The sequence below is a fragment of the Theobroma cacao genome, chromosome 9, assembly GCF_000208745.1.
Source record: "Theobroma cacao cultivar B97-61/B2 chromosome 9, Criollo_cocoa_genome_V2, whole genome shotgun sequence".
Lineage (NCBI taxonomy): Eukaryota > Viridiplantae > Streptophyta > Magnoliopsida > Malvales > Malvaceae > Theobroma > Theobroma cacao.
Genome location: NC_030858.1, coordinates 9,282,563 through 9,293,196, shown reverse-complemented (window position 1 = coordinate 9,293,196; position 10,634 = coordinate 9,282,563). Strand labels below are relative to the sequence as shown.

The window sequence follows — 10,634 nt, the reverse complement described above, 5'->3', positions numbered from 1 at the left end:
AAAGACGTGGGAAGGGGCTTAGCTCCACACCAACATGATTTTGACACTTTCGTACATTTTTTTATGGAATTTTTGGGCATTTTACGATTGCTATTTTTGACTGTAACGATTTATTATTGTTTATATATTTTATTCAATTCCAACTGAATATATAATATTTTCAACAGACTTTTTCATCGAAAAAGTTTCGACCAATTTCTATAAAATTTATATTTTTATGTAACACGTCACTAAACCAAGATTTTTTCAACTAAGTTTTTGATAAATTTTCTGTCAAAAATTCATCAATAATATCGTTTTTCAATGTATTTATAACAAAAAAATTTCACAAAAAATTATTATAATTTTTGCAGTGCAACCTATCAACTTCCCATTATTATTTTTGTTGGGAGTGAGGCAGAGAATTATCAAAGAACTTGGCAAACAATTCTTTAAAAGAGACCCAAGCAAATGGATGGTGAAACTTTCTGGCCATTGGCTTGGTTAATATCTTCTTCGTCCAATCTTTTTCCCTTTCTTTCTTTAGGCTTTTGCATGTAAAGGACATGTGCTATTGTTCTTACGATCAACAAATTATGTGCTTTTCTTCCAATAAAAAACATCAATAGAAAACCCAAAAACTCATATACTATATGATAATAATGTATGTAGCGGTAGTGGGTGCTGAGTCTTGGCCCAAGAGGATGGCATGAAGGATAATAGTATGGACAAATAAACATAGAATAAATATATTTGGCTACCTTATAATATATAAAATGATTAGCAATTTATAAATTCGAACTCTTAGAATTGGATATTCTCGAGCCCCTCACTATCCATTTGACTCAATTTGATGGCAAGACATTTCATTAACAATCGTAATATCTTGCAGATTGCTTCTAGTGGTTTTTCTATTCACATAAATCCAAATCGTTGCTAAAATAAATGGAGGGGGGGTGGAAACACTAGTCGCCTTGCTTGTTGGATTATGCATGGGGATATGCTCCACTTTTTGTGATATTATGTTTTGTTTGTTTCCCTCTCAAAGGCACGAGGTGTCTCCCGTGGGTTTCTGCAAATACGGGCCTACGCCTTTAGTAAAAAGTTGCAGATCTAATGATGAACGCTATCCAGCAAATTCAATCATATTCAAGTCTTAGATAATGCATTCCCCCCTCTATCTATTGTGGATGGATTTCAATTAATTTCTGATGTACTTGACACTGTGATTGATCTTCAATCTTCTAATACTTTACTTTAAAGTAAAATGCTTTTATTTTTAAAATTAACAAGTAATTCACTCAGTTGTTAAGTCGTATTTTTTATGACATTTGTTAATATTAATTTTCGATGTCTGTATTAATTTACGATACGTCACAATAAATATTTTCTGATATCATGTATATTTATTTTAAAAAAGAAGTTTTATTATTTTTGATTTCTTTGTCTTCTGATTATTAAAAAAAAAGGAACATAGTATATGGCATCGTGGAGAAAAAAAATACATAAAATTTGATATTGGTGTCACCACTGAGTTCATGTAGCAAAAGATAAGCAATGTGGCCATGCATATTGGTTGAATATTAATACCCTAAGAAGCTAATGAGTCAATTATATGTCGCTTTGCCAATAGGTTAAGTTCACGCATGCGCAATGCCACAAGGGGCACATGCCATTGATTACTCTCAACTTTGAACCCTAGGATTTTTGGACCAGCTTGGCTTATGTAATTTTTTTAACGGGTAATGTTGTTTGCTCTTACATTTTAAATACTCATAAATAATACGAAAATAATAATGAATTTATCAATATTCCAAATATGGTATACTTTAGCATTCTCTTTTTTAATTAATGGTCCACTATAGGCTAGTTATGACATTTGTTTTATTTAGGAAAAGGGACATGTGTATCTGTTACTAAATCAAATGTTCCAATGCAATACTGACATTATCAAATTTCATGTAGTTTGCCTAATGTTAATTAGCTATTTTCCCCAACATTATTTAGCTCAAGGGCTTTAGATACTAATATTTGACAAATATATCGACTCTCAAAATACAACGAGTTCATTGACATACAAAATTATTAAGAATTTACATATATTGATGTAAAAATTATGAATTATAACTGAAAGTCAACATTCTTGAACAAAACTTTGGGATGTATCTATTCATAAATTTACGTATGTTTATAAAATAGTGTCGTAAAGATAATATTTGGCATATATAAGATAGTTATTTACAATTAGACATTGTAACGAACTCATTGCCCTAATAAAATTTGAAACATATTTAAGTAATTTGAATCTTGATGCTTTCCTCCAATTTCATGTTAAAAATGTGTCAATGATATTATAAATATATACACGCACACACCATTATATTATAAGTTGTATTGATTTAAACAAAAAGTATAATTTTTAATAAATAGTTAGTGAATTCTCCATTAATTAATTTATATATTGAAAGGATAAAAAGTGAATTTACATCAAATTTAAGGGTATGAATTTTTTTTTTCATGGAAAGAAAGGCTTAAGCGTATATGAACATCATCCACAAACCCCCTCTGGCTCTGGTAATGAATATGGCCAGAGACATTCACAATGTAAATCACAATTAACTTTACAATATTATGGGCACTCACATTTGGCTCTCAAAATACATGGGAGAAAGAGCAAAAATCACACGAAGAAGCCAACGTTGTTCCTGAACTCAGCCAACTTTTCTCCTAGCTGTTAAGTTTCTGCAATGGCCTGTTTTGAAACAGCTGATGTGTCATTCCCTCTTTGGCTCTTTCCACCTCACATTGATCTCATCTATCAGATCTGCTACTCTTAAAGCCAGAAAATGAGTGAGCAGACTCTTTCATGCCAGGTCTTAAAGGTGGAGGTTTATCAATCCATTTGTCTCTCCATATAGGAATGGACATGCCATCACCTACTCTCCACCTCAGTTTTTCCTCTAACACATTCCTACCTACTAAATTACTCCTCCAGTAGGAGAAGGGTTATAACCCCCTGTAGCTTCAAGGAAAGTACTCTTGGCTTTTAAGCATTTTGCAGCATACAGAACTTTGCTTATGCAGTAATCTCCGGCACTGCTTTGCCGATGCAACAAGAGTAAAAGAATCAAAATCCCAAAATCCTAATTCACCTTGGAATTTAGACATGCATAATGACTCCCATCTAGGCTAATGACAATGCCTTCGCTCTGAACCATCACCCACCAAAATCTGGGCAACGTCATGTTAATCTCATGGAGCAAAGCAACTCATGTGGTAAGTTGGTATTGCTTGTGCAACCGCCTTGATTCGACAGTCCTTAATTGCTCTGCTACCCTCGTACCTTTTGCCCATATTCTGTCCTTGACACTGTTAAACACTCATTTTTTTTCTTCTTTCCTATCATCAACGGTGAACCCAGGCATTTATCAAAACTTGTACCCGATTCTGAACAAAAGGGAATTAATGATCCAAGGTGTTGCCATTTACAGAGGTTGTCCACAAGTTCACATTTGCTTTTGGCAGATGACAGCATTAATTCTCTTCCTGCGTGCTATGCACACGTTGAATCCCACCGTAGCTATAATAAGTCCATAAGCAAAGGAGTGCAGTGAAGGAGAAGCGTGTGAACCGTGTCATTTTGGCCAATGGCACATATTCCTCTTTCTTTTATTTTCAATATATACATTTAATACTTCCATGAAATCTAACATTAGATATAAAAAATAAAAGCAGGGTTCTTTTATATATTTTGATCGAGAAAAAAGAATTTGAATATACCTTTTAAAGTAAGGAAATTAATTCATGCACCTCTTAATAAACTAAATACTTAAAGTAGAAACACAAAACCAATTTTTAATCATTTGGGGAGGTATCATTATTCTTGGTCATTTAATTTATTAATTTACTATAGAGTAACTGAGATAAACGTGAGGATTATGAAAATGATGCTTCATCTTTTGGGAAGCATAAACATCCACGTAATATCTTCTTTAATAACATATTCCTATCCTAGGTCTAGATCGTATCTTCATCCTATTTTTAATGGTAACATTCCATCTTTATTCCGTTTATCTTTCTGTTTTTTTGCTAAAAAGAAATTGATCACGAGACTAATTTTCAATCACAAATCGTGGGATCAATTGGACCCTAGCTAATGATCTTAAAGGAGAATTTATAGGAGATCAACTTGACAAGGTAATGTCACTTTGCCCTCTTGCCCTTGCTTTGTAACAGTGATAACCACACAAGTAGTGGATTCCACAAGCATGCCCTCTGCTTGTTAATTTCAAGGATAAAAATAAAGAAATGAGATGATTTCGAAGATGGAGCAAAAAGGAATTAATATAATATATATATATATATATATATTACTATATATAATATATATATATATATATATATATGATGTTGGGTTGGTCAAGTATGAAATGAAGATGGTTACATAATCTTACAAAAGAGATGTTGCCCTAAATGAGACATTAGATATTTCATTTCAAAAGTTTTGAGTTCGTATCTTAATCCTCATATTAATAAACTGGGATTTATGGGATGAGAAGGAATATGTAGAATTTCATAATTGGATAACCTAATGATTGAATACAGAAAGGAAAAACTTCATTCAACAAGACCACCAAACTTTTTACTTTTAAAAGAGAGTTTTATTTGTGTTACTATTTCAAATTTTTTTTACTTTGAATTTAAATATAGTTTTTATTGTTTACTAGAGAATTTAACTTATATTAGGATCATTTAAAGTGGATTTTTAGGTATCCATTAAAATCATGCCACTTGATATCTATTTTTTTAAAAACATGTAAGTAGCATCATATATTCATCCTCACCAAATCATTTCTCCACTCACCTTAATTAACCCAAGTTAATTTTATAAGAAAAAAAAAAAAAAAAAGGAAGAGTGAGTTAGAAACAGTTTCNTTTTTAAAAACATGTAAGTAGCATCATATATTCATCCTCACCAAATCATTTCTCCACTCACCTTAATTAACCCAAGTTAATTTTATAAAAAAAAAAAAAAAAGGAAAGAAACGTATTGTTAAAACATGATTGAGGGTTTATATATCAAGAACATAAAGCCCCTAAAGTTGGCTCAAGCTCTAAGCCAAGCAATTGGATGAGCATGGGAGTGACAATGAAAAGTGGTGGTGAAAGCCAGAGAAAGGTTGGAGCCATGAAGCAATTATGGATCATATAAGTTAATTATTCATTTTAATCTTTGTTAAGGTAAGTTAATCCTTTTTTTTTTCTGAAAGATGCTAAGGTAAGCAATAAGAGGTGGCACTATTTTATGGGTGCTTAAAAACTTACTTTTTAAGATAATTTTTAAAAAAAGTCATTTCGTATATTAAAATAATAAATTTAGGATGGGTTCAGACTTTAAATACTATGAAGCCTAGTTAAAGCGGGCCAAAATTGCAAGCGTGGGTAACCCATGGAAAACTTTTTACCAAACCCTCAAAGCCGCCTTCAACATTTTTTCACCTCCACTTCACTTTTTAGTCGGAGACACTGACTCTCTTAAGTCTGATAATTCGTGTTAATGTATCATAAATATATCAAATACGATTAGATATGAAATATATTAAGATTAAATATGAACATGATGCATTTAATATTCGTATCTTAAATTTAAAAATATGTATATGTACACGTTTAATACACATGTAACACGACATAACACGATTAACATATTTATTAAATGTGTTAATATATGACAGTACACGATTAATAATAAGTTTAACATGATTAAATAAAAATATTTACAATTAAATATAATTTTATTATTTAAATTTAAAATATATAATTATAAAAATAATTATAATAAAAATAATAATAATAATATCAAATAATTATCAAAAGTTAAAAATTAAGGTTGAGCATGTATAATTACATTATACCTTTTATAAAATTAAAAAAACTTATTAAAATTATTATTTAAAATTATTTATATAAAGTTAAAATAATTTTTAACTATTAATTTTTAATAGGTTAATAAATATGTCACATATATACGTTTAAACATGATAATAAAATTAAACATGATAACTCAATTAAGTAAATATATTTAAACGTGTTTATCGTGTCAGACATATTAAGATAAAAAAATTTTTATATCTTAACATATCAGACACGATTAAATACGAAATACATTAAAATTAAATTTAAAATTAATTTAATCTGTATTTTCTCGTGTGGTGTTAATATATCATATTTAAAATTATCAAGTGTAGACTCGACGGTGTTTTAAATGCATGCATAATAATCCAAGTGTCGGCCTCAAAAAGTAGTAAAAAGTTTGACAACTAAGATATTGTTTTTATGTTAAGCCAAAAGTAGTAAAAATTAAAAAAAGGGGTTCGGATTTGGGAGCAGACCACTGTGTCAGATTATCAGTTCCACTGGCCGGGCTCTATTCGTCAATTAAGTTGACTTTGAACAAGTTAATTCAAGATGAGGACAAAATTGAGATTCATTGCTCATTTATTTTTTTTGAAAATTAATTCATTGCTCATTAACAACGCATTTATTTTTACTTTCACATTAATGGCACTGATAAATGATAATCCAAAATCTGTACATAATTACTCCGTTGATTAAAGTTTAGCCAAAATACTCCTGCTAATGTTGAGGCACAGTGATTAACAAACAATTTGATGGAAAAAGTGGAAGAGAATCAAAACAAGGCTTTAGGTAAAAACGGTTTTTTATCTGATTTTATTTATTTATCTTATATATAAAAAGGTGGGCATGAAAGGTGCCCTGAGAAAGATGCTTTCCTGACTGCCCAAGAAATTGGATTTTCAAATTTTGATGCCCTCCGCGACTAAAATAGGAGTACGTGTAAGACCCACATTGAATCAAAGCTGCACAAATTCAACGTTACAAGCTGGCAACATAGGATATCAGCATCATGCTAATCCCTGCCTCCACGAGTAACTCTAACCCCCAAACTAAATAAAAATAACCCTCACGCCCTTGTGAAAATGGCTAGCATCTATATCACAAGATCCAAATTGGGTTTTAGTGACTGGAACACACTTCTACAGTTCCACTTGCCTAAGGAAGAGAATTCGATACAATCCGGCAAAACGTGTGATACACGCTCTTTGTCAACACGTGAGATAATGAATTAGGTTGAATGAGAAATAGTACGTGCCTAGGAATCAGAGCAAGAGTGCCGCACAGTGGACCTGAGGAGAAATCCCCACTGCCAAACCGCTCCATTGGTTTTCACTAAGAGCAATCTCTAATTGTTACTAATGCCACTCCGGAGCCAGTTTTTTGGCCGTCTATAAATACTCTGTTTCCGCACTCTTTTCTCACTCATACAAAGAAAAACCTTCCCCACTTCTCTGTTCCTCAATCCCTTAAATGCCTTTGTAGCTTTATTTTTCTTACCACTGAGTCCCTTTGCATGCCCTCTTTTTCCTGACCAGATACCTCGGATTTCTAGTCTTCTTCCTTTTGGATTTCTCTCCCCATTAATCAGACTCTTTACGCTGTAAGGATTTTTTTTCTTCTTTTGGTTATAGAACAATGGGTTCTTAATATTTTGTTGATTTATGAATTTATATGGCTCTGTGTGTGGGTTTTAGATTAATTTTTGGTCTATAAAGGTTCAATCTCTGATACAATCTCGTTGTGCTCATTTGAGATTAAACCGATTTGGTCCAGAGTCAAACTTTTGAGAGAAAAGATTAATTGAGATTCTTGGTGTAGGAAAGCGTGGATGTTGTAATGGAGACCAAAGGTGGCAAAAAGAAGTCTAGTAGTAGTACTAGTCGTAATTCTTTACAATACGAAGCTCCTCTCGGTTACAGCATTGAAGACATTCGTCCAAACGGTGGCATCGAAAAGTTCCGATCTGCTGCTTACTCTAACGTACGATTCCTTCATTCCCCAAAATAGAGCACTTTCGTTTTTATCATTTTTTGGGTCTTCATAATGTTTAATTGGTTTATTATTCTAACATTTTGTTTCTTTGGATGTTTTTGTTCTTGCAGTGCGTTAGAAAACCATCCTGATACAACCCAAACTAACTGGCCCACTAAGTCATAGAGTAGGATTCTCTTCAGCCTCTTCGTTTTCTTTTTCTTTTCTTCCCTTGCTCTAACTGAGGAACAGTTGCTAAGAATCAAAGACAAAAAAACAGCCATTAAATAATCCCGCATCGAAGAAAACAATTTCCATTGATATTGTTAGTATTGAGCTTTCTTGTGATGAAACGTGACATGGATTCGCCAGCGCCTCCTTCCCCAATAGGCTTCGAAGGCTTCGAAAAACGTCTGGAAATCACTTTCTTTGATCCAGCCATCTTCAAGGACACAAATGGGCTGGGCCTCCGAGCCTTATCTAAAACCCAGCTCGACTCCATCCTCCAACCAGCCTGTTGCAACATAGTTTCCCAGCTCTCCAATCCCAACTTCGACTCTTACGTCCTCTCCGAGTCAAGCCTCTTTGTTTACCCAAACAAAATCATCCTCAAGACATGCGGAACCACAAAGCTCCTCTTATCAATCCCCTCGATTCTTCAGCTCAGTAACTCGCTCTCACTCACTGTGTCACGAGTCAACTACTCACGTGGCACCTTCATTTTCCCTGATCACCAACCTGCCCCTCACCGTAACTTCTCCGAGGAAGTTACCGCGCTAAACGAATTTTTTACTGATTATATTACGGAGGCTTATATAATTGGCGATCCGAGGTTTCCTACTCGTAGCTGGCACGTTTACTCGGCTGTAGCAAAATGTTCACAGCCGTTGATGGAAGATCCAAGGGAATTGGTTACTCTGGAAATGTGCATGACGGGTTTGGATAGAGAAAAGGCAGGCGTGTTTTACAAAAAGTCGCGGAATGGGAATTGTTCGGCACGTGAAATGACGAAAACGTCCGGAATTGCTGACATCATCCCGAGTCACGTGATATGCGACTTCGACTTTGACCCGTGTGGGTATTCGATGAATGGGATCGAGGGACTTGCTTACTGTACGGTCCACGTGACCCCAGAAGAGGGGTTCAGTTACGCTAGCTACGAGGCGATGGGGTTCGACACTGATTCTGTCAAGCTGGAACCTCTAGTTAAAAGGGTGCTGACATGTTTTTGTCCGAACGAGTTTTCTGTTGCGGTCACGTGCCATGGTGGCGGGGCTCGTTTCTGGGCCATGGAAGGTGCTGACGTGGAAGGCTACTCGCGTCGGTATATGGTGAAGCAGGAGCTGCCAGGTGGAGGGTGTGTGGTTTACTGGACTTATTTCTCCAAGGGAGAGAGGTGCACATTGCGCGCCCCTGCTAAATTGACCATGCAGTGCTGGAAGGAAGCGGTGGAGGAAGAGGAGGAGGTGGCTGGCGCGGTGGCTTGTCAGTGTATTTCATCAGCCTGAGAGTTGGAAGCTTTGGCAGCGTGTCATTTACAGGCTGTCATGAGTTATTTTTAGTTTTCAGTTAATAAAAATTGTGGGGGTCAAAGTTGGCTCTGGGTAAGTTTGGTAGGTCGAGTGTTTTAAAATGGGTTTGGCATAATCTTTGTTTGGGTGTCCCTAAAGCTGTTGTCAATGTCATTTCCATGCTTTGTGAGCACAGGTAGAGTGGAATTCTATAATTGCTTCTAGTATGGACTGATCTGAGTTGGAAGATTATTTCAAATTTGATTTGTCATTCCTTTATACTGTTGGAGAAAACTAATGTAGTGTTTTTTCACGCTTGAGGATGTGAATGGTTACAAAATATGGCAGTCGTCAAAGTCAATGTAATCATTTTGTGTTCACGTTTAACTTTTAAGGTTGAATTTGGACTTAATGCAATCAATGAATCAGTGAAAAATGTGTTGTAACGGTGCACAGCTTCCGTTCTTCTTTCTTCATGTTCACTCCCAATCTCGAAATGTTTGGGGCTTTTCTCCTTGGGACTGATTAATGCCTGACAGCGAGAATCTATACTTTGGAAGTGCTAATTTCTTTTCTTGTTTCAATGACTATGTATTCTATTCTGACCTTGGTATGACATAGCAAAAATTAGAGAAAGAATCAATGCTTTGAAAGCTTTCAAAGGAAAATGCAAATACACATCATCATGTTGTTGCTCAACATATCTCCAAGCTCTTGCTGAATGTGAAGATCTATGAAAGGGACGATTATATATCTACAAGCTTGTGTCATGTTCTATTTTTACTAAATAACTAATTGTAGTCTAATATGTTTTTGGACATTCAATATACCAGTAATATGATAATATATTGAATATTATCCAATAAGCCAATAGCTGAGCAGATGGAGTGGATTCGAAATGTTGGCCATCTTTCCGAGGGTTTGTCCAAGTTTGAGAAGCCTCCTCTCTCAGTAATAGCTCACTTGATACAAGCGGTTTGTTCCAAGTTCGATAAGCTTGAATTCCTCAAGGGGTTCTTTACTTTGGACTCTTTTGTTTCTGTACCACGCAAGAAAAGGCATTGATAATATTAGAAAGTGAGATAATTTTCCAGGGGGAAATACATGCATGTAACAAGCAGCCGAAGCACATAATGAAACTGTGCAAGAGATGTAGTCCATAAGATTCTAAGAATGAATGATGTGTGCTGACGAAGCAAGATGTTGACATGTAACATTCAGGAGTAGCAATCTGTTTTTGATATATGAATATGA

The 10,634-nt window shown here is 34.5% G+C and overlaps 2 protein-coding genes across 2 annotated transcripts; both read left to right on the top strand.

Annotated features, from left to right (window-relative positions):
• On the top strand, nt 7,723–8,094 carry LOC18589043. Its single transcript, XM_018127852.1, has 2 exons — nt 7,723–7,878; nt 8,001–8,094. The coding sequence occupies exons 1-2, from the start codon at nt 7,735–7,737 to the stop codon at nt 8,019–8,021; spliced, it is 165 nt and encodes a 54-aa protein (XP_017983341.1). The 5' UTR covers nt 7,723–7,734; the 3' UTR covers nt 8,022–8,094.
• On the top strand, nt 8,107–9,831 carry LOC108660415 (S-adenosylmethionine decarboxylase proenzyme-like). The gene has a single exon (XM_018127826.1). It carries the CDS (start codon nt 8,217–8,219, stop codon nt 9,375–9,377), a length of 1,161 nt encoding a protein of 386 aa, XP_017983315.1. The 5' UTR covers nt 8,107–8,216; the 3' UTR covers nt 9,378–9,831.